Raw genomic sequence first — 24,982 nt, forward strand, 5'->3', positions numbered from 1 at the left:
GTTTTCCCAACCATTTTGGTGGTTGTGGATAGATTTCCTAAATCCTGTCGTTTCCTTCCTCTCTCTGGTCTCCCTACTGTTCTCCAGGTTGCTGAGGCACAATTCCAGCAGGTCTTCCAGCATTATGGCCTTCCGGAGGACATTGTGTCCGATCATGGGTCCCAATTCACATCACGGGTGGAGAAGCTCAGGTCACCGTCAGCCTCACCTCCGGGTATAGGCCTCAGTCCAACAGGCAGGTGGAGAGGATGAACCAGGAGCTGGGGAGGTTCCTGATGAGTCACTGCCAGGACCGGCAGGGAGAGTGGGCCCAATTCCTTCCATGGGCAGAGTACGCACAGAATTTGTTATGTCACTCCTCCACCGGGCTGACTCTCTTCCAGTGTGTTCAGGGTTTTCAGCCGGCTCTGGCTCCGTGAACCCCGGGCCAGACTGAAGCTCCTGCGGTTGATGAGTGGATCAGGTGCGCAGAGGAAGTGTGGAGCCGTCAGAAGGAGCAGGCAGACCGCCACCACAGTGAGACTCCCATGTTCCATCCTGGGGATCATGCCTGGCTCTCTACCAGAATCCTCCCACTCCGCCTGCCCTGCAAGAAGCTGAGCCCCCGGTTTGTGGGGCCATTCAAGGTTCTCCGGGGGGCCAAGGAGGTGATGTATAGCTTACCGGTGACTACCGTATCTCACCTTCTTTTCATGTCTCCTTTCTCAGGCCGGTGGTTCCTGGTCCTCTGGCTGATGCTGTCCCCCACGACGCACCTCCGACCTCCTGGACATTGAGGGAGTTCCCGCCTATGCCGTTAGATCCCTACTGGACTCCTGACGTTGTGGGGGTTGGCTCCAGTACCTGGTGGACTGGGAGGGGTACTGCCCAGAGGAGCGGTGTTGGGTTCCGGTGGAGGACATTCTAGATCCCAATATCATCCATGATTTACATCTTCGCCTTCCGAGTCAGCCTACTCTTTGTCCTCGGGCCTGCCGTGCTTCTACACCTGCATTGCTTACTGTTTGGGGTTTTAGGCTGGGTTTCTGTACAGCACTTTGAGATATCAGCTGATGTAAGAAGGGCTATATAAATACATTTGATTTGATTTATTCCATGTGTAACTCTGTGTTGTTGTATGTGTCGAACTGCGGTGCTTTATCTTGGCCAGGTCGCAGTTGTAAATGAGAACTTGTTCTCAACTAGCCTACCTGGTTAAATAAAGGCAAAATAAAAAAATAAAAGTGATGAGCTTTTCCTTTTGTCCATGTGGGAAAGGGCTGTGTGGAGTGCCATAGAGATTGTGTCATCTGTGGATCTGTTGGGGCGGTATGCAAATTACAGGGGTCCTTTCAAAGCATTTCATTGCTACAGATGTGAGTGCTACAGGGCGGTAGTCATTTAGACAGGTTACCTTGGCGGTCTTAGGCAAAGCGACTATGGTGGTTTGCTTGAAACATGTAGGTATTACTGACTGGGTCAGAGAGAGATTGAAAATGTCAGGGAAGACACTTGCCAGCTGGTCAGCGCATGCTCTGAGTATGCATCCTGGTAATCCGTCTGGCCTTGCGGCCTTGGGAATGTTAATCTGTTTAAAGGTCTTACTCACATCGGTTACAGAGAGCGTGATCATACAGTCATCCAGAACAGCTGGTTCTCTTACGCATGGTTCAGTGTTGCTTGCCTCGAAGTGAGCATAGAAGGTATTTAACTCGTCTGGTAGGCTCGATTCACTGGGCAGCTCTCAGCTGGCTTTCCCTTTGTAATCCGTGATAGTTTGCAAGCCCTGCCACATCCAACAAGCGTCAGAGCCAATGTAGTAGCATACAATCTTTTATGGTGATTTTATTTTATCTGAATGGCTGTTTATTTACAGTCTCATTGTATGATTATGTACCCAAATTAATGTTTATTTACAATTTAATTTGTATAATTTTGTCAGCTCAAGGTCAGCTCTCTGCAGTTGAGATGTATACTTATATATTTTCCGATAATTCTGTCTAGCTAATCTAGCTATTATCATCACCAATGGACCTCTCTTATTGCTCACTAACAGGTATGTAAACAAATTTGTGCACAAAATGAGAGAAATGCGATTTTTGTGCATATGGAAAATGTCTGGGATCTTTTAATTCAGCTCATGAAAAATGGGACCAACACTTTACATGTTGCACTTATATTTTTGTTCAGCATATTTGTTTCTTTTTCACCATTTTAATTTAAAACAATCGCAGCAAGGTAGTTAATTGTTAGCTAGAAATGATTTGATATACGCTCCATTCAACAACCCAATCTGAAATTGTAGTGAAGGTCTGTTGCAATATACTTTCACAACTTACTCATGGATGTGGAGATAAGATGTTGGATTGCTAACATCTGTGAGGGTCTCATTTTCTTAACAAAACACACACTTCACCATCCAATACACACACTGCTAGGCCTCTCACCACTCAAGCTGAGTCAAGTGTTTCACTTGGCAACCAGGAGAAGACAGGCTGTTCAAAGTTGTAACATAGACACTGGGAGTCGAGAAGCAGGTGCAGGTGGTAAGTTTAATATAACAAGTAACATGGAATGATACAATGTAGGAGTAGCGTCTAGACATGAACAACAGAAACAATACTACCTGGAGAAGGAACCTAAGGGAGTGCCAGATAAAGGAGAGGTAATGAGTGAGATAATGGAGTCCAGGTGAACTTACTGATGAAGCGCAGGTGCGCGTAATGATGAAAGCCAAGTGTGCGTAAAGACCGGTGGTTAGTAAACTGGTGATGTCGAATGCTGGAAGGGAGGAGCGGGGATAGACGTGACAGTTGCTGCGCAACAGCTTTTTCTATAAGTTTTGAGAGGTATAGTTTTTTATATTTTCTGGGTCAAGGTTTGGCTTTTTCAAGAGAGGCTTTATTACTGCCACTTTTAGTGAGTTTGGTACACATCCGGTGGATAGAGAGCCGTTTATTATGTTCAACATAGGAGGGCCAAGCACAGGAAGCAGCTTTTTCAGTAGTTTAGTTGGAATAGGGTCCAGTATCAAGAGTGTCAAGAGATATAGCACTGAAGGAAAAAGGAAACCGCACACTGCTCTTGATAGTATCACTGATATTTAATAAGCTTACGTATCGGCCTCACGGCCTTCTGCAGAGCTTTTGTGAATGTAAAAAAATCAGCACCCCTTTGTAGACCTAGCCCCGCCCACATCCGTTCCACGCATGGAAAGGAGTTGAAGGCAAAGGAAAAATAAATAAGTGCTACCAAACATAACGATATGCATTTCACAAACACTACAAAAGTGTATAAATAAGACGCATTAAACACGTCCATAAAACCACAATAAGGACATAACAAGTTTTCATTAATCATTGTGTACATCGTACAAAAAACATCAGAGTAATCTTAAATAGGCACATAATTCATGTTCAAATTCACAACATAACATACATAGGCATTAAATCATTAATGTGCTTGGCCCTCCTATGTTGAACATAATAAATGGCTCTTTGAAGAGGGGTATGACTGCGGCAGCTTTCCAATCTTTGGGAATCTCAGACGATACAAAAGAGAGGTTGAACAGGCTAGTAATAGGGGTTGCAACAATTTCAGCAGATAATTTTAAAAAGAGAGGGTCCAGATTGTCTTGACCGGCTGATTTGTAGGGGTCCAGGTTTTGCAGTTCTTTCAGAACATCAGCTATCTGGATTTGGGTGAAGGGGAAATGGGGGAGGCTTGGGCGAGTTGCTGTGGGGAGTGCAGGGCTGTTGACCGCGGTAGGGGTAGCCAGGTGGAAAGCATGGCCAGCCGTAGAAAAATGCTTATTGAAATTCTCAATTATAGTGGATTTATTGGTGGTGACAGTGTTTCCTCGCCTCAGTGCAGTTGGCAGCTGGGAAGAGGTGCTCTTATTCTCCATGGACTTTACAGTGTCCCAGAACTTTTTTGAGTTAGTGCTACAGGATGCAAATTTCTGCTTGAAAAAGCTAGCCTTAGCGTTCCTGACTGCCTGTGTATATTTGTTCCTAACTTCCCTGAAAAGTTGCATATCACGGGGGCTATTCGATGCTAATGCAGAACGCCACAGGATGTTTTTGTGCTGGTCAAGGGCAGTCAGGTCTGGAGAGAACCAAGGGCTATATCTGTTCCTGGTTCTACATTTTTTGAAAGGGATATGCTTATTTAAGATGGTGAGGAAGGCACTTTTAAATAATGACCAGGCATCCTCTACTGACGGGAAGAGGTCAATATCCTTCCAGGATACCCGGGCCAGGTCGATTAGGAAAGCCTGCTCGCTGAAGTGTTTTAGGGAGCGTTTGATAGTGATGAGGGGTGGTCGTTTGACCGCAGACCCATTACGGATGCAGGCAATGAGGCAGTGATTGCTGAGATCTTGGTTGAAAACAGCAGAGGTATATTTGGAGGGCAAGTTGGTTAGGATGATATCTATGAGGGTGCCCGTGTTTACGGATTTGGTATTGTACCTGGTGGGTTCATTGATAATTTGTGTGAGATTGAGGGCATCAAGCTTAGATTGTAGGATGGCCGGGGTGTTAAGCATGTCCCAGTTTAGGTCACCTAGCAGCACGAGCTCTGAAGATAGATGGGGGGCAATCAGTTCACATATGGTGTCCAGGGCACAGCTGGGGCAGAGGGTGGTCTATAGCAAGCGGCAACGGTGAGAGACTTGTTTCTGGAAAGGTGGATTTTTAAAAGTAGAAGCTCGAATTGTTTGGGTACAGAGCCAGGATTCAGACACGGCTAGGACATCCGGGTTGGCAGAGTGTGCTAGGGCAGTGAATAAAACAAACTTAGGGACGAGGCTTCTAATGTTAACATGCATGAAACCAAGGCTTTTACGGTTACAGAAGTCAACAAATGATTGCGCCTGGGGAATGGGAGTGGAGCTAGGCACTGCAGGGCCTGGATTAACCTCCACATCACCAGAGGAACAGAGGAGGAGTAGGATAAGGGTACGGCTAAAAGCTATGAGAATTGGTCGTCTATGACGTCCGGAATAGAGAGTAAAAGGAGCAGGTTTCTGGGGGCCGATAAAATAGCTTCAAGATTCAATAATATACAGACAAAGGTATGGTAGGATGTGGATACAGTGAGGGTAAACCTGTGCATAGAGTGACGATGAAAGAGATATTGTCCCTAGAAATATCATTTAAACCAGGTGATGTCACCGCATGTGTGGTAGGTTGAACTAAAGTGTTAAATAAGGCATATTGAGCAGGGCTAGAGCCTCTACAGTGAAATAAGGCAATAAATACTAACCAAAACAGCAATGGACAAGGCATATTGACGTTAGCGAGAGGCATGCGTAGCTGAGTGATCATAGGAGTCCAGTGAGTGGCTTCAGGCAGCTTGCGGGCTGGGGCTAGCAAGCTAACAGAAGGGCCTTGGAGGGACGTCACGACGGAAGAAAGTCTGTTGTGGCCCCCTCGTGCTATTATGCCGGCAGACGGATCAGCAGGGCTCCGTGTGGTAAACCAGGCCAATTGGCAGAATAGGTATAGTGGCCAAAGAATTTGTCGGGTGGGCCTCTTAAGTTAACAGTCCGATGTGCTCTGGACAGCTAGCAGGCCGCAGCTAGAATGCTAGTGGATGGGATTTCAGGGGACTAGGTTTCTTCCTAGGATTTGGCCTTTCTAGGGAGTTTTTCCTAGCCACCATGCTTCTACACCTGCATTGCTTGCTGTTTCGGGTTTTAGGCTGGGTTTCTGTACAGCAATTTGATGTATCAGCTGATGTAAGAATGGCTATATAAATGAATGTGATTTGATTTGAATTTGTCTCCCATTGTCTGTTGGAAAGCACACTGAACCATGTTTTCGTCTTGGATTTTGCCTGTGTTTAGCTCTATTCCGTTTCTTTTTATCCTAAAAATCTCCATAGTTCTTATTGATGACAAGCATACCCATAACATGATGCAGCCAACAAAAAATATGAAGAGTGATACTCAGAGATGTGTTTTGTTGGATTTGCCCCAAACACAACACTTAGTATTGAGAACACAAACTAATTTCTTTGCCACATTTTTGCAGTTTTACTTTTTTGCCTTAATGCAAACAGGATGCATGTTTTGGAACATTTTTATTCTCTACAGGCTTCCTTTTCACTCTGTCATTTAGGTTAGCATTGTGGAGTAAGTACAATGTTGTTTTCTCCCATCACAGCAATCAAACCCTGTAACTGTTTTAAAGTCACCATTGGCCTCATGGTGAAATCCCTGAGCGGTTTCCTTCCTCTCCGGCAACTGAGTTAGGAAGGACACCTGTACTGTGTCTTTATAGTGACTGGGTGTATTGATACACCATCCAAAGTGTAATTAATAACTTCACCATGCTCAAAGAGATATTCAATGTCTGCTTTTTTAAATCTTAACCATCTACCAATAGGTGCCCTTCTTTGCGAGGCATTGGAAAACCTCCCTGGTATTTGTGGTTGAATCTGTGTTTGAAATTTACTGCTTGACTGATGGACCTTATAGATAATTGTATGTGTGGGGTACAGAGAAGAAGTAGTTATTTCAAAATCATGTTAAAAACTATTATTGTACACAGAGCGAGTCCATGCACCTTATGACTTGTTAAGCACATTTTTACTCCTGAAGGGGTTGAATATCAGAGGGGTTGAATACTTACTGACTCAAGACATTTCAGATGTTCCTTTTTAATTAATTTGTAAACATTTCTAAGAACATAATTCCACTTTGACATTATGGGGGTATTGTGTGTAGGCCAGTAACACAAAATCTCACTTTAATCAATTTTAGATTCAGGCTGCAACAACAAAACATAGAAAAAGTGAAGGGGTATGTATACTTTCTAAAGGCACTATAGCAGAGACTGAGGGAAACTTACAGCAAATTAAAAATTGCCCTTGAAGGTTTGAAAAAACAAACGTATTGAAGTAAATGTATTGCCCAGACATGTTCACCCAATTTCCTTTTACAATTTACAACGAATGCAATACATTGTTTCAACTTTAAAGCCACGCTCAAGAGGGTTACCTTTCCCAGAGAGACTAAAGAAAGCAACGTTCAACCCAAAGTTTTCCCCCGTTTCCTGAATGCTTTGAAAATGCCTTCGTCCTCAGCTTGAAGTCATTGGTCTCACATTACTGGTGACCTGTCTGTAGCTCAAGAGATACGAGTCTCTCACCTTCCCTCTCCTCCAGCCTCTCCTGCAGCACTTTGATGGTCTGTCTGCTCTCCATCACCTGGGGGGATGCAGGCTCCTTCTGCCCTAACTCAGCCAGGAACTGGTCTCTCTCCTGCCCACGCTCAAGAAGTTTCTTGAAGAGTAAATCAAATGTTTAACACACTGGAGCTCTCTTGTTCATAACCTTGCAGTTGAATAACCTTGCAATTATCTTTATTCAACGTTATTCTACGAGGAGCAATTATTGCAAGGGAAGTCAGGGATGATGTGTGCAGGCTTTTGTTCTAGCCCAGCATTAACACACAAATAACCAAAGTGTCTTCCATTTTGAGTGCGTTTGAGTTGGGCAGGAGCAAAATCCTACACATAGTGAAGCCAGCACCCATCTAAATCCTAAACTCTTAAAAATGACCCCCACACTTTACAAAATAGTCATTTTTTTACAATGCATCTAACCAAATAACTGAGTAGCGCTTTCGGTCCCACTTACGTTGATGATGGAGTCCTTCTCCGTCAGCAGGGCCCTGAGCTTGGCAGCCTCCAGGTAACCCTCCTGTGTTGCCTCGGAACTCTGTTTCTCTGCGAAGGCCAGCTGCTGCTGCCGGACAAACAGCTGTCGCTTCAGCTCCTGGATCTCCTGGGTGCGCTCAGACAGTGTGCGGTTATAGTGCTGAGCTGACTCCTGGTAAGACAACACAGACATGAGAGATCATAAAACTAAACCTCCTGTAAAAATGACAGATTATTGGGTGTACATGAATGTGTCTGAGACAGATCGGAGGATATGAACGTGTGTGTGTGTGTGTGTGTGTGTGTGTGTGTGTGTGTGTGTGTGTGTGTGTGTGTGTGTGTGTACCTTGAGCAGCTGGTCGTTGCTGCTGATGGTGGACAGCAGGCCCTCCACGGTGCTCTTGTTGTTCGCCACCAGCCTCTCCTGGGCCTTGACCGCCTCCGCCAGCATGGCCTCTGTCACCTTTAACCTCTGACCCATCTGCTCTGCAAGGTCACAGGCCTGAGACTGGGACTGACTAAGCAGGGCATTCGCCATCTCCTACACACAGAGAGGGGGGTGGCGAGAGACGGAGAGAAAGAATGAGTTGAATATATATTTTTGTTGAACCTTTATTTATCCAGCTTTGTCCCTTGGAGATAAACCTTTTTTCCAAGAGAGACGTGATCTAAGATGGCAGTATATTATTACTGTATGACTGTATCGAGTGTGTCCATTTCTGTGGGTATTATTTATTTTTTTACTACTGTGTGAGTATATTTCAAACTGTGTGTTTGTCTATGTGTTATGTGAATGTACAGTACCAGTCAAAAGTTTAGACACACCTACTCATTCAAGAGTTTTTCTTTATTTTTACTATTTTCCACATTGTAGAATAATAGTGAAGACATCAAAACTATGAAATAACACATGGAATCATGTAGTAACCAAAAAAGTATGAGATTCTTCAAAGTAGCCACCCTTTGCCTTGATGACAGCTTGGCACACTCTTGGCCTTCTCTCAACCAGCTTCACCTGGAATGCTTTTCCAACAGTCTAGAAGGAGTTCCCACATATGCTGAGCACTTGTTGGCTGATTTTCCTTCACTCTGTGGTCCAACTCATCCCAAACCATCTCAATTGGGTTGAGGTCAGGTGATTGTGGAGGCCAGGTCATCTGATGCAACACTCCATCACTCTACTTCTTGGTCAAATAGCCCTTACACAGCCTGGAGGTGGTTTTGGTCATTGTCCTGTTGAAAAACAAATGATACTAACACTAAGTGCAAACCAGATGGGATTGGGTATCGCTGCAGAATGCTGTAGTAGCCATGCTGGTTAAGTGTGCCTTAAATTCTAAATAAATCACCGACAGTGTCACCAGCAAAGCACCCCCACACCATCACACCTCTTTCTCCATGCTTTACGGTGGGAACCACACATGTAGAGATCCTCCATTCACCTACTCTGCTTCTCACAACGACACGGTGGTTGGAACCACAAATCTCAAATTTGGACTCATCAGACCAAAGGACAGATTTCCACCGGTCTGATGTCCATTGCTCGTGTTTCTTGGCCCAAGCACATCTCTTCCTCTTATTGATGTCCTTTAGTAGTGGTTTCTTTGCAGCAATTTGACCATGAAGGCCTGATTCACGCAGTCTCCTCTGAACAGTTGATGTAGAGATGTGTCTGTTACTTGAACTCTGTGAAGCATTAATTTGGGCTGCAATTTCTGAGGTGCAGTTAACTCTAATGAACTTGTCCTCTGCAGCAGAGGTAACTCTGGGTCTTCCTTTCCTGTGGCGGTCCTCATGAGAGCCAGTTTCATCATAGCGCTTGGTGGTTCTCGCGACTGCACTTGAAGAAACTTTCAATGTTCTTGACATTTTCAGGATTGACTGACCTTCATGTCTTAAAGTAGTGATGGACTGCTGTTTCTCTTTGCTTATTTGAGCTGTTCTTGCCATAATATGGACTTGGTCTTTTAACAAATAGGGCTATCTTCTGTATACCACCCCTACTTTGTCACAACACAACTGATTGGCTCAAACACATTAAGAAGGAAAGAAATTCCACAAATAAACTTTTAACAAGACACACCTGTTAATTGAAATGCATTCCAGGTGACTACCTCATGAAGCTGGTCGAGAGAATGCCAAGAGTGTGCAAAGCTGTCATCAAGGCAAAGGGCGGCTACTTTGAAGAATCTCAAATATAAAATATATTTTGATTTGTTTAACACTTTTTTGGCTACTACATGATTCCATATGTGTTATTTCATAGTTTTGATGTCTTCACTATTGTTCTACAATGTAGACATTTGTTAAAATAAAGAATAATCTTTTGACTTGTACTGTATATCTACGGGGGGGTGTACGTAAGTATGTGTCTATGTGTGAGTGAATGAATGAGTGGGTGGGTGGGTGGGTGGATGAGTGAGTGAGTGAGTGAGTGAGTGAGTGAGTGAGTGAGTGAGTGAGTGAGTGAGTGAGTGAGTGAGTGAGTGAGTGAGTGACTGAGTGAGTGAGTGAGTGAGTGAGTGAGTGAGTGAGTGAGTGAGTGAGTGAGTGAGTGAGTGAGTGAGTGAGTGAGTGAGTGAGTGAGTGAGTGAGTGAGTGAGTGAGTGAGTGAGTGGATGGGTGAGTGAGTGCGCGCGTGCATTAGCATGTTTCTTAGTGCGTGTCTCAGCAGCCTACCTCCATGTCCTTGGTCTTGCACTCCAGGCAGAGCTGCAGCTGGCTAATGATGGCGTCCTTCTCCCTGCAGGCCCAGTTCAGGTTGTCCTCCACGTCCTGCTTGGCCTGCTGCAGGTTTTTCAGCATGTTCACCAGGTGCTGTAGCTCCACGTCCTTCTCCTTTATCAACGTGTCAAAACTCTGGAGTTAGGGAGAGAGAAAATGTGTGAGACCAAGAGGTGTGAAAGATAGTGCCGTCTGAGACTTCATTGAACATGCTTTTTAGACCAGGAATAAGGCAAGGTGGAGTTATCACCATCAAATCCTCTCAGATCTTCACAAGTGTCTAGGGATTGCAAACAGTGTGAGCACTGAGTAGTCAAGGTAGTGTGAACAGCACTAGTGGTCCCTACATTGATGGTGTCCTCGTTATAAGACAGCAGATTGTTGAGTCTCTCCAGGTCCCTCTCCTTCTCCCTGAGTGACAGGTGCAGCTGGTGGATCTCGTTGTCTTTCTCTTCTAGCGCCGCATACTTATCATCCAGTGCTTGCTGTGGAGGAGCAATACAACAGGCTGATAATGAAGACTGTAGATGCTTGCAACATTCTTTGTCAGATGAGATGGATCTAGAACACGAGAGAAAGTGTGTGTGAGTGAGTGAAATATTTTATTTGAAAAAGACATTGATAGAAAGCACACCTCCAGAGCCTTCTCTTTCTGTTCCAGTCGTTCTCGCAGCTTTGACAGCATGGTGTCGCTTCCCCCAGAACTTCTGCTCTGTTCCATGTCTCTTGTTATGTTCATGTACTCCTGAGAGGAAGCGAGAGAATAGACAGAGAGAGGAGGTAGAGAAAGTGAGAGAAAATAGAGTGTGAAAGTTAGACAAGGAACAAGATAGAATAGAAATAAAAAAATAACAAGTTCCCATGCTAGCACACCGTCTTTACCTAGTTTCACCCATAGAATCTATAGAATGGGCCTCTCCAAATGGTCAGGGTTAGAGGCTCTAAGCCCCATCTATAGATTATATTTCCATGGTTTCACCTAGAGTTTCTCTAGTTCTTAGACTATCCATTTCTTCTTCACTGCCCTCCTGCATTATATCTCTCTACCTGCAGTTGCTGCTCCTTGTCGGTCAGGCAAGTGGTGAGGCGCTGGATGGTGACCTCGTGGCCCTGCAGCCTCCTCTTGGTCTGCTCCAGCAGCTCCTGGTACTGCTGCTTCAGGCTGCTCTCCCTCTCGCCCAGCTCCCCGGTCAGTTTCTTCAGCTGGTTCTGCACCTCCTGGGGGTTACAACAATGACACTGAGTGGTTACATTGAAAATACGTATTTTCAACGGCTTTGCAACCAAAACCACATTCAGTATTTTCAAAATCTTGAAAATAGGTCACCCTCATCTTTTGGGCAAAGGGCTTTGGGTAATACCCTCTGCATTATATTACATGCGGCTAAAACCATGAAGTTATGTGGTAAAAAAAAAAAAACTGCAGACCTGCTGCCAGCTTGCCATTATCAAAGCTTTCCCTCACAATGACACAATAGAAATTCCTCCCATGGGCTTACATTGAGGGCCTTGTCGACCTTCTTCTTCTGCTGCTGCAACTCCTTCAGCTCCTGGTCCAGCTGCTCCTTGGCCTGCTGCAGGTCGGACAGCTCCTGCTTCTGCCTGCCCAGGGAGAGCTGCAGCTTCTGGACCTCCAGCAGCTTGGTTTGGTGCTCACCTTGGAGCTGGGCCAGCTCCTCCTGCTTCTCCATCAAAAGGCTCTGGTGCTCCTCCACACCCTAGGGGAAAGCATGAAATTAGGATACAGTTAGAGAAGCAGGAGACCTCTTTTTGTCTTTTTAGTGTGTGGTGTGCGTGTTGAGTCTGCATTTGTGACCTTTTGTAAACACGCAGATACTGTACACACATTCAGTCCCTCCAGGACTTCAGGGGGATTTTATGTGATATTTGTGGACAAAAATGTTTGATTCTGACATTTTGCATGGCAATATGCAGTGATTTTCTCCAATTTGTCACGAAAATGCGCTGACAAGGGAAAAAGTTTGATTGGGGCTTGATTGAACCATATGAGGTAAATGTGCATTGACTGGTTGAAATTGCGAGCCCTCTTTTTGAACTGCGGTGATGTGTCAGTTTTATGTGCTAATATTGAGCTGATTTTAATGTTTTACGAAGTAACATTGCAGTGATTGGTCAAATTTGCAAGCCCTCGCAAAATATGGGGAGAATTGTTAATTTTGCAAAAAGGTTATGATCGCGGAATCCTGGAGGGACAGCACATTGGAATTACAGCAGAGTAGATGGACACACTACAGTTGCCTGTTCGATCTTACAATTCCTTTATAGGTGTTTAGCTAATGACATCATATGACATAGCAAGCCCGACTGCGCAGTGAATGACGTGGCACACAGCCATTGGTTGATGAGTTTAGTGCGACTGCAATGTACTGAGCCTGGAACGTGGCCAATGCTAAGTGTCTGGTCTGACGTCTTGCCTGGTATTTCTGGAGCTGGGCTTTGTGCGCCGTCTCCCTGGCTTTGGTTAAAACCTTGTCCCTGTCCTCAATCTCATGGTACAGCTCTTCAATCTGGAACACACAGACAGACAGACAGACAGACAGACAGACAGACAGACAGACAGACAGACAGACAGACAGACAGACAGACAGACAGACAGACAGACAGACAGACAGACAGACAGACAGACAGACAGACAGACAGACAGACAGACAGACAGACAGACAGACAGACAGACAGACAGACAGACAGACAGACAGACAGACAGACAGACAGACAGGTTAGTGTAACGATGTTACATAAGCCCTCAGTCTGCGTAACACAGATGGCATAGCATATGGGGAGAAACTATAATGGTCAACATTCTGTAATACATTGATATATTTATAACAGTATATTATCATTTCACACGATCAAATCGTGTTGTCATGGTCAACACTCATTGGAGAAAGAAAAGCAGTTGAAAAAGCAATATACAAATCAACCTTACCTCTTTTTCTTTCTCCTTGAGCACCAGAGTGAGTCCCTGGATGGTTTTGTCTTGTTTCAGAGTCTTCTTTTTCTCAGAGGTGAGCTCGTTCTCAGTTTCCTCCAGTTTACCAGACAGCGCCTATTAAAACACACCAGGAGTCAGGGACCTCAAGTAGCCAGAACTGTAGATTAATCTGCCTCTAACATGTTAGATTGGTCATTTTCTCTTTCCGCCTCAATCTACCTTGTTGTTGTTCTGGGTGTCCTCCAGGGTCTTGGAGAGGTTCTGGTTGGTTGCTCTGAACTGGTTCATCTCCTCACTCAACTGCCTGTGGGCTGTCTCCAGTCTGCTCACCTCACTCTGCTGCTCAGTGAAACCCTGGAAAAGTAAAGCACAAGATTCAGGAATATTCATCAACAAAGAGGGATGAGTTGGCTAACAAAGGACAAAAGGACAGTGCGTTAACAGAGGGATTATTTATAGTATTGTGTCCAATACTAGGACACATGGGCACAGAACAGCTTTGAATCCCATTTAGTGTTTGATCTTTAATCATTCAAAACAATTTATGATTCCAATTCTGTATAAATGCCACATGAGCGCAGCATTCAGTCTAGTTTAACCAGGCTACATTTCCAGGGCTTTTAGATTCTCTACAGAGTAAGGGTCTGGGCTGAATGGACTACCTCGACTCTGAGCGGCATGTAATCATCGTTATACTCCTCAGTTAGGTCCTGGAGGGACTTCCACTCTGCCTCCCTCAGTCTGTGCCAGGTCCAAGGGGTGAGACTGCGTCCTGGGGGAAGTGGCTGTCCGACGCTGGGCCTCCTACGCAGTATGGGGATGCGGCTTCTGGGGGAACCTGGCACTGGTGGTCTGGGGATGGAGCGCAGCAGTTGCAGCAGGTCAGAGATGATGGAAGGCTGGGCTCTCTGGGGTGTGGTAGTGCTGGTAGCCGGGCCAACTGAGGGCGAACGCTCCCTCAATGGTATCTTCGACTCTCTGCACTGTCTCTGTGGCAGGGGGGACAGGGGTTCTGTTTGTTGAGGGTCGTCAATGTTGAGGGACTGGAGCGAGGCTGAGCGGAGCCTGGAGCCGGGAGAGGAGAGAGTACCCTTGCGGTAGACCAGGTCCAGGTAGATCAGGCTCCTGGAGCGGAGCCGTGCTGACTGGAGCCAGGGGTTCTTCACCTGGCACACCGGGCAAAGATCTGTCCCTGCTTGCACCCTCTTGGGGACTGAGCTTGACCGACCCCCTGGACCACTCGATCCACCCAGGAGGTCCATACTCACAGAGCGCCTGCCTCGACCATCCCCCTCTCCCGCACCTTCCTTGGTCTGCCCCTCTGACGTACGCTGCCCTCCCCCGTAATCCTCTGGGCTTCCACCACTTTCAGAGGACCTCCAGAGGGGGACCTTAACATTGTTCTCTTCCCCCACATCGGGCCTCTTAGGCAGGGCGTTATGGCGTCTGTAGACGTGGGCCACACACTCCTTCAGGTGCTCCCTCTCCTGCTGCAGCTGCTGCACCAGAGTGGCGTGCTCCTCCTGCAGCCTGCCTATCTGCACATCGCACTGCACCACGCGCTCCAGTGTGAACACACACTTGCCGCACAGGAACTCTGAGGCCTGGCCGTCAGGGTCGCGGTCGATCTCGTGCCCCAGCACGTGGGACAGGATGACCTGGAGCTGCCGCTTGCCCGACGGGTTGAAGATCCAGCGGCACTGGCTGCCAATGAGGCGCACGCCGCATACGCGGCACGGGTCCTTCATGGTGATGACAAGAGATCACAGTTCAGTACAGTGCAGCTCAGACACACTCAGATAGGCTCCTTGTATAAATGCTCCGATGTCCCACAGTCGTCAGCTTGCCAGCCATGGCACACAGAAAATGCTCTCTCTCCATCTCTGTGTCAGTGACAGCGCAGTAAGCTCACAGTTTAGTCCAACACAAATAGTCTCCTACAGACCCTAAATAACACTCCGCTGTCCCATGGTCGTCTGCCTGCGAATCATGGCACACAGCCTACTCTCCCTCTCTCTCTGACTGAAGAGGAGAGACTGACAGAGCTCTTCCTGGTGAGATCAGATCATTAAGAGATCTGTCCCTGCTACCTATCCCCTAATCCCTCCTCCACTGCCCCACACATTCAATCAGACTAAATCCCCTGGATTCGACCCGCTGTGATCTCCTGTGTTATGGCTGGCTGCTGTCCTCGTAATCCTGCCCCATCAGACCTCTGGCCTGTCTACCCAGCCTAGCTGCACTCACAAGGACAACAGGCTCTGGGTTGGCCCTAGGTCTATACAGTTGAAGACTGACTTTGACTGGGGGTGGGTTAAGGTGTGGTAGTAGCTGGTAACCTTATCCTTGGCTGTCCTCCTGTAAATCTGATTTATCTCATTTGAGATTAAGAGATGGCCTCACCTGGTTCTCAGTCCTTTGTGCCACCACCTGCCTCACCTCAGAAAACATGATAGGACCACAGTGATATACTGCCTGACACCTTATGTGGCTGTCCCTCTCTGACACTTTCAAACACATGCACAAAATCTTCAACAACCCACCTGTGGCCTGGCCACCTTTACCCACTTAAACCATCTAATCTGACAGACAGCCCAGACAGAAACCAACAGGGGTTATATTTTTTATATAAAGTTCATCTATAAATAACCCTGTGAGGGCAACTCTCACTTGCCGGGTGCTACTGCTGTATTAACTTAATAGCCTGGGCAAAGAGTGTGGAGCAAACATGGGCACTGCCAGAGACAGACTTACAGATAGCGTCCACGTCCTACTCTCTTCTGATTTGCTCTGCTCCCAATCACACCCCAGAAACAGACACACTCAACTAGAGTGGGCCTCTGTGACATATAGGCTAGGGCAGAGAGGCCCACTCACTCATTTGTAATAACTTCTGTGCAGTTGTGAAATAGATCACCTCCCTTCAAATAAATAACTCAACATACAGTACATGGCAAAGTCATAGTCGACTTGGAATAGTGAACTTGTTCTTTTGACTAGGCCCTAAGTGTTTTCAGTGCTGCCTATCACCTCTTTGACTTAAATATCTTTAGCCTGACTTAAACATCTTTACTGTCATTAACCCACATTTAGGCAGTGAAAACACACAGCTGTTTCAGAGGACATGGAGGAAGTTTTCCATGTTAACAACACAGCATCACAATGGCACCAAGAGGCAAAGCAACTGGTCATCTTATGCAACGATTATCAGATATATTTCTTTCTTTCAGCAATATTTGGTCTTAGTTTGTGGATGGTAGAATTTAGACAGCTGATAACTGGGTGATTTCATGCCAGGACAGCCCAAAAATATTTTTGGTATCTTAGATTATTCTGGCAATTTTAAGCATGACAGGGATCTAAACTAACTTTTTCAGTTGGTGGCACCAGCACATGATTTCGTCGCACCAATTTTCTTATAAAAAAAGTATTATTGATAATGACCTGGCCTCTGCCCCATAACGTGCCTGCATTACCATAAAGAACCAGATTAAGAATGACTAGACATATTTTAAATTAGCATGCCCTTGTGTTTTTACATTAATTTGGATAGATGTATTATAACAGCAAAGAAGAGTGATTTAAAATAAAGTGCAAAATGTATTTATAGCAGATTTCAAAGTGCCAAGTGTGTTCTTTCCTGCTAAATCCTATCGAGGGCATAATTAGGAAAATTGGTCAGAAAAGAAATAATGTCCAAAACGGAGATTTGTGTTCACAGCAGTAGGTGGCGAGCTGCACTTGGTAATGAACTAAACACTGCCAGCATGTGATAGCTGTGACGTCATCACTGAGATCTTAAAAGGACAGGCTTTCTTACACAGCCACCCCAAATGTCTGCTATGACATTCTAACCAGATGGAAAGTCTGTTCTAGGCGAATGGTCCAACACAATGGCGAATGGTTCTTCTGCATCGTCATCAAGGATGCCTGGGAGCTGCACCAGCCTGTCTACTGGTCGTAGGTAGGTCCGACCTTTGACCTGGATAGCAGCAGACCTAATACCTCCATCAGCTCTGGGGTAAGTATGAGTCACCTTCCCAACAGGCCTGAGAGCTTGAAGGAGCTGAGGGGCCACGATGAGAACCACTTGATCCACAGTAAGTTGTCTTCCGTCCTTCCTCCACTACTGTCTTTCCTGTAGACTTGGCAAGTAATAGTGAACAAACTGGGACCAAAGGTGAACTGCAAGTACTTGGCCATTGCCTCCATCGGCATTTCCCTAGGATGTTACTGGAGTCATACAAAACTTGAGGAAGAGATGCGTTGTATCGTCCCATGAGTAGGAGGCTTGTTGTGACAGGATCTGGATATCGGAGGAGATGTACCTGAGGGGTTGTGCATTCAAGATTCCCTCCACTTTGGTAAGCACAGTGCAGAGCACGGTTACAATGACGGTTTGTTCCATGAGTATGACCTTGAGAGCAGTCTTCACTGATTTCACCTCTCTTTCCCACACACCCGTGCTCTCCGCTTGTGCCAATAAGATATAGGCTATACTCTTCACTCAATTAAGATGAGAATTTTGATAATTGTAAAACTATTCTGTAATTTAGCAAACACTCATATCCAGAACAATTTACAGTAGTAAGCACATACATTTTCATATTGGTCCCCCGTGGGCATTGAACCCACAACCCTGGCATGTGAAGCGCCATGCTCTACCAACTGAGCTAAGGATATCACTCATTAGTTGAGGTTGTGCCACCACCAATTAACAAATGTAGCCAATTCAGGGGGCATTTTCTACCAAGAATGAACATACTCGCTGACCCTGTATCAAATCTCAACACCGCTGTAGTGTTTAGGTTTGAATCGCAGTTTTTTATGCTTTCTTTTCCATACCGTGAAAATCTGAGAGTAGAAAAGCATAGGACTTATTCTGACAATCCTCGTTACGCTTACCCAGTAAATCTGTCATCATCATCCATTACTTTTTACTATGAAAATCCGTCTCTTTTTGTCAAACTGCGCACCCTCTTCAGGATTCGAACTTGTAGAAGGGTAGCCTAAATGTGTTAAGGCTAAACACCACAAAAGTTAGATCTTGTTTATCTCAAATAAGAGAAATGGCTTAATCTATACATTTAATATCAAGTTCACATCGGAAACGTAATGTTAGCTAAGTTGTTTTGATTTTAAATCAAGGAAGTAATTGAAGACAGAATTGGAGGAAGCCATGAGAATGACAAATAAATCAAATCAAATTTTATTAGTCACATGCGCCAAATACAACAGGTGTGCTTACAGTGAAATGCTTACTTACGAGCCCTTAACCAACAATGCAGTTAAAAAAAAAATGAATAAGAAATAAAAGTAACAATATACTGTAATAGTTTGAAATCAGTGCACACAGCACACAAGCAGGACAATTAAATAGTTTATACAATAGAGAATTCAAAGACTGACATTAATTGATCAAAATGTAATTAGAGAATTCAGTTGGCCTTTGTGCTCAGAGAGAATTAAGAGGAAGGGGCGAATACTGTTGAGTAATACATTGAAAAATGATGCTGTATATACAGTTAAATAAACACCACAGAGGGAAAAACAATTGAACACAAATAATTACAATTATATATAATTAACTGAAAATGAGAGCGTTACTGATTGCTGGCTCCATCAGAATTCCCATGCCCGTAAGGAGCAGAGGACGGGACTGACTGAGGGACAGCCAAGGATAGGTGTGGGGGTCACAGGTCATCTGATTGGCAGCATGTTTTTTTGCGTCACTATTCCTCGATGCCACTAAATACCCAGCATTCAGAGCATTTTCAACCACCCACTTGAAGGTCTGCTTCCTATAAAGGCTGAACTGCATCTGGTGTTGACCCAACAAGTGTGCCTTGTTGCTGGGTTGCCACCTCGGAGTAACACAGCCCTCCTGGCCCAATTTATCCGGAGACATAGCGCTGGCGCTCTTTTAGAACTATGACTCCTGAAATGGCATAAATCTAATCAAATTAAATCAAATTTTATTTGTCATATACACAGGATACAGTGGGGTTTAAAGAGCGCAATGAAATGCTTACTTGCAAGCTACCTCTCAACATAGCCCTTATGTCACCCCCCCCCCCAAAAAAGAAAATGCTAACCTCCGCTGTTATTGTAATAGTGAGAGTATAGCATGACTTGGGGGTATGATATTTGTGCGTCTGTAACTTTCTCACTCATCATTATCCACAATTCACAGAGACTATCTGTAATCCTGGTAGCATACACATTAATGTAGAAGTGTTTAGAAATATATTCTTATTTACAATAAGTGACTTCAAAATGACACAATACATTATTTACCAGTCATCTCTACTGGGCACAAAATACTGGGCACAAAATAAAAAGCAAATGCGTCCAACAAGTTTGTAGAGTCACAAGCTTGATGTAATCATTGCGTGCTAGGAATATGGGACATAATACTAAACTTTTGACTACTTTAATACACACAAGTGAATTTGTCCCAATACTTTTGGTCCCCTAAAATGGGGAGACTATGTACAAAATGTGCAGTCATTTCTAAACAGTTCACCCGATATGTATGAAAATACCCTCAAATTAAAGCTGACAGTATGCATTTTAACCTCATAGTCATTGGGACTCCTGAGTGGCGCAGTAGTCTGATACAGACCAGTATCCCTTCTTTCTTTTCTCTCCAAAACTCTTGAACGTGCCGTCCTTGGCCAGCTCTCCTGTCATCTCTCTCAGAATGACCTTCTTGATCCTAATCAGTCAGGTTTCAAGACTGGGCATTCAACTGAGACTGCTCTTCTCTGTGTCACGGAGGCTCTCCGCACTGCTAAAGCTAACTCTCTCTCCTCTGCTCTCATCCTTCTAGACCTATCTGCTGCCTTTGATACGGTGAACCATCAGATCCTCCTCTCCACCCTCTCCGAGTTGGGCATCTCCGGCGCGGCCCACGCTTGGATTGCGTCCTACCTGACAGGTCGCTCCTACCAGGTGGCGTGGCGAGAATCTGTCTCCGCACCACGCGCTCTCACCACTGGTGTCCCCCAGGGCTCTGTTCTAGGCCCTCTCCTATTCTCGCTATACACCAAGTCACTTGGCTCTGTCATATCCTCACATGGTCTCTCCTATCATTGCTATGCAGACGACACACAATTAATCTTCTCCTTTCCCCCTTCTGATAACCAGGCGGCGAATCGCATCTCTGCATGTCTGTCAGACATATCAGTGTGGATGACAGATCACCACCTCAAGCTGAACCTCGGCAAGACGGAGCTGCTCTTCCTCCCGGGGAAGGACTGCCCGTTCCATGATCTCGCCATCACGGTTGACAACTCCCTTGTGTCCTCCTCCCAGAGTGCTAAGAACCTTGGCGTGATCCTGGACAACACCCTGTCGTTCTCCACTAACATCAAGGCGGTGACCCGATCCTGTAGGTTCATGCTCTACAACATTCGCAGAGTGCGACCCTGCCTCACACAGGAAGCGGCGCAGGTCCTAATCCAGGCACTTGTTATCTCCCGTCTGGATTACTGCAACTCGCTGTTGGCTGGGCTCCCTGCCTGTGCCATTAAACCCCTACAACTCATCCAGAACGCCGCAGCCCGTCTGGTGTTCAACCTTCCCAAGTTCTCTCACGTCACCCCGCTCCTCCGCTCTCTCCACTGGCTTCCAGTTGAAGCTCGCATCCGCTATAAGACCATGGTGCTTGCCTACGGAGCTGTGAGAGGGAACAGCACCTCCATAACTTCAGGCTCTGATCAGGCCCTACACCCAAACAAGGGCACTGCGTTCATCCACCTCTGGCCTGCTGGCCCCCCTACCTCTGAGGAAGCACAGTTCCCGCTCAGCCCAGTCAAAACTGTTCGCTGCTCTGGCACCCCAATGGTGGAACAAGCTCCCTCACGACGCCAGGACAGCGGAGTCAATCACCACCTTCCGGAGACACCTGAAACCCCACCTCTTTAAGGAATACCTGGGATAGGATAAAGTAATCCTTCTAACCCCCCCCCCCCCCCCCCCTTAAAAGATGTAGATGCACTATTGTAAAGTGGTTGTTCCACTGGATATCATAAGGTGAATGCACCAATCTGTAAGTCGCTCTGGATAAGAGCGTCTGCTAAATGACTTAAATGTAATGTAAATGTAGTCTAAGGCACTGCATCTCAGTGTTAGAGATATCCCTACAGACCCTGGTTCACAACCAGCTGTGACTGGGAATTCCATAGGGTGGTGCTCAATTGGCCCAGTGTTGTTAGGGTTTGGCCGGAGGACGTCATTGTAAAATAAGAATTTGTTCTTAACTGACTTAATAAAGGTCAAATAAAATTATCCTGTGATAGCCATTGATCATGACTCTCAGTTCCATTACATTACACATAAGAGCCATTGGATGAAGGCGTCTTCTGTACAGGGGAGTTTGATATAGAGCCCTGACGATTGGTCTGAGCATTAACACACATTGCTTGCAGTACTGTTTTGGAAGCATATGGACCTTATCTTTCACATCAGCGAGAAATAATTGTAATAATAATTTTATACGGAAGCAATACTGTTACAGAGAGTCAGTGGAAATAATCTCTTAAGGTCCAGGTCAACAGCAGGTTGTGCAGGTCAACAGCTTTTCAACAGTCTTATGGCCTGGTGGTGGATGCTCTGTTAAAGTCTGCCAGATGGTCGTGGCTGAAGTCCTTGGTGATCTTCCAGGGGACAATGCAGCTGCCTTTACAGGCTGTGATGCTGCCAGACAGGATGCTCTCAATGGTGCATCTGTAGAAGCTGGTGTCTTTCAGGACAAAGCTCCCATCTGGCAACTTTTTGAAGATGGGCCGCTCCTTGTCTAGTATGGAAATAAGGGGGGCAAGTTTGTAATGATGAGTATAAGATGTACAATTTCAAGCGGACTGGATGTATAGTTGGAATATTAAATAAATGGCGTCTAACCTTTACCTAACATCTTAGCTTGCTCAGCACATTAGAACACACACACACACTTAACGTTTGTTAAGTAATTTAAAAGTATCTAACGTTAGCTAGCTGGGTGTGACAAAATATAGGCCTACAAGGAAATCGAGTGGTGCAGTGGTCTAAGACACTGCATCATGGTGCTAGCAGTGCCACAAGACATCCTGGTTTAAGTCCTGGCTCTGTTGCAGCCGGCCGCGACTGGGAGACCCATGGGGCGGCGCACAATTGGCCCAGCATCGTCCGGGTTAGGGGTGGGTTTGGCCGGCCGGATGTTCTTTCCCCATCGCACTCTTGCAACTCCTGTGGTGGGCTGGGCGCATGCATGCTGACACGGTCGCCAGGTGTACGGGGTTTCCTCTGACCACATTGGTGTGGCTGGCTTCTGGATTCCCCTCCGGACCTGTTTACCTGGTTCTACCCAGCTCACTCCAACCTCAGTCTCCACATCTGGTTTTCTACAACTCATCCGAGCTTCCCCGGATCTGCACTCCATATCTCCCTGTGTTACAATAAATATCTTGGTTCATTCATCCTTGTTTCCTCGTCTGAGTCTGCTCTTGGGTTCCCCTGTGTCTCTCCGCCTAACACATTGGGTCATACAGCTGCATAAGACAAAAAAACATATTCACACAAGCACTGATATTTAAACCCTTTCTCCTATGCTGAGCCTCTCCTTACACATCTGAACAGCCAATACACCTCTGTTGCTAACCAGAATATTAGTGATATATATCCTCACTTCATCTAACCTGACCTCTGCTCCAAAGTGCTCACTCCTCTCCAGCTCATGGCCAGACTGTCTCTTCTCCTCCCATAGGATCCCTGATGGCTAACAACATATCCGGACAGAATGTAGAAGTTATACATTCCCCTCTCCCCTCAGTGACATTAATAAGTATATTTCATATTTTCAGAACCCAACAATACCCATAACATGATGCAGCCACCACCATGCTTGAAATTATTAAGAGTGGTACTCAGTGATGTGTTGTGTTGGATTTGAGACCAATAGAACATTGTATTCAAGACATAACGTTCATTGATTTGACATTTTTTGCAGTTTTACTTTAGTGCCTTATTGCAATCAGGATGCACATTTTGGAATATTGTTTTATTCTGTACAGGTTTCCTTCTTTTCTCTCTATCATTTAGGTTAGTATTATGGAGTAACTTCAATGTTGATGATCCTTCCTCAGTTATCTCCTATAACAGCCGTTAAACTCTGTAACTGTCTTAAAAATCCGCATTGGCCTCATGGTGAAATCCCTGAGCGGTTTCCTGTCTCTCCAGCAACTGAGTTAGGAAGGGCGCCTGTATCTTTGGGTGCGTTGATACACCATGCAAAGTGTAATTAATAACGGCACCATGCTCAAGGGATTTTCAATATCTGCTTTTTTTTACCCATCAACCAATAAATAGGTGCCCTTGTTTGCGAGGCATTGGAAACCTCCCTGGTCATTGTGGTTGAATCTTTGTTTGAAAAACACTGCTCGACTGAGGGACCTTACGTAGATAATTGTATGTGTGGGGTACAGAGAGGAGGTAGATTCAAAAATCATGTTAAACACTATTATTGCACACAGAGTGAATCCATGCTATTTATTATGTGACTTGTTAAGCCCATTTTTACTCCTGAACTTATTTAGGTTTACCATAACAAAGGGGTTGAATACTTACTGACTCAAGACATTTCAGCTTTTTAAAATGTATTTAAAAAAAATCTAAATTTAATAAATGTTTAATTCAGGCTGTAACACAACAAAATGTGGAAAAAGGCAAGGGGTGTGAATACTTTCTGAAGGCACCGTATGTGCTGTGATTTGTTGATTCAACTCAACAAATGAGCCCCATTAGTTATCATTTCAATGAATATTCTACTTTACCATGGAAATTGCATCATAATACCAGGCAGCCATTGGGAGTCAGTGTACCCTTGAGTTCACCAGGACTGCCGGATTCTTGGATGCCCTGTCTTTAGTTAGCTGTTCTTTCCATAAAACTCCTGAACATCTAATCAAATGGCTACCCAGACTATTTCCACCAATGATGGTTCTCTCCATCTGAGGGAGGCCAGGGAGCAAGTGCTCGACCCCGGCAGGCTGATCCTGGGTCTCACAGGTCTGGTTGTCCCCTGTCTGGCCCAGATGCTGGTGGAGGTCCTGTCACCACACATATACAGTGCTTTCAGAAAGAAATCAAACCCCTCGACTTATTGCACATTTTGTTGTGTTACAGCCTGAATATATTTTTTTTCTCACCCATCTATACACTACACCCCATAATGACAAAGTGAAAACATGTTTGTAGAAATGTTTGTTAATTTATTGATAATGAAATACAAAAATATCAAATTTACATAAGTATTCACACCCCTGAGTCAATGCGTGTTAGAATCACATTTGGCAACGTTTACAGCTGTGAGTCTTTCTGGGTCTAAGAGCTTTGCACACTAGGATTGTACAATATTTGCACATCATTTTTTTATTTCTTCTTCAAGCTCTGTCAAGTTGGTTGTTGATCATTGCTAAACAAGCATTTTCAAGTCTTGCCATATATTTTCAAGACGATTTAAGTCAAAACTGTAACTAGTTCACTCAGGAACACTCAATGTTGTCTTGATAACCAACTCAAATGTATATTTGGCCTTGTGTTTTAAGCTATTGTCCTGCTGAAAGGTGAATTTGTCTCCCAGTATCTGTTGGAAAGCACACTGAATCAGGTTTTCCTCCAG

The 24,982-nt window shown here is 45.2% G+C and overlaps 1 protein-coding gene across 1 annotated transcript; it reads right to left on the reverse strand.

Annotated features, from left to right (window-relative positions):
• Positions 1–347: 347 nt before the first annotated feature.
• Positions 348–15,071, reverse strand: LOC106562841 (uncharacterized). The gene is made up of 14 exons (XM_014127886.3): positions 13,986–15,071; positions 13,543–13,677; positions 13,318–13,437; positions 12,806–12,898; positions 11,870–12,088; positions 11,418–11,588; positions 11,005–11,115; positions 10,718–10,855; positions 10,326–10,505; positions 7,993–8,187; positions 7,627–7,818; positions 7,137–7,269; positions 684–765; positions 348–441 (listed from the first exon to the last, which is right to left on the reverse strand). Exons 1-14 carry the CDS (start codon positions 15,069–15,071, stop codon positions 348–350), a joined length of 2,949 nt encoding a protein of 982 aa, XP_013983361.3.
• Between the last annotated feature and the right edge of the window lie 9,911 nt (positions 15,072–24,982).

This window comes from Salmo salar, chromosome 11 (genome assembly GCF_965601325.2).
Source record: "Salmo salar chromosome 11, fSalSal1, whole genome shotgun sequence".
Lineage (NCBI taxonomy): Eukaryota > Metazoa > Chordata > Actinopteri > Salmoniformes > Salmonidae > Salmo > Salmo salar.

What these genes read in the sequence shown, in the direction of transcription:
- LOC106562841 (XM_014127886.3), bottom strand. Translation starts at nt 15,071, where the DNA reads ATGAAGGACCCGTGCCGCGTATGCGGCGTGCGCCTCATTGGCAGCCAG. An exon ending in TCAAGGAGAAAGAAAAAGAG is followed by an intron (nt 12,899 to 13,317) that starts GTAAGGTTGATT and finishes TGTGTGTTCCAG; the next exon opens with ATTGAAGAGCTGTACCATGA. An exon ending in AGAAAGAGAAGGCTCTGGAG is followed by an intron (nt 10,856 to 11,004) that starts GTGTGCTTTCTA and finishes GCTCCTCCACAG; the next exon opens with CAAGCACTGGATGATAAGTA.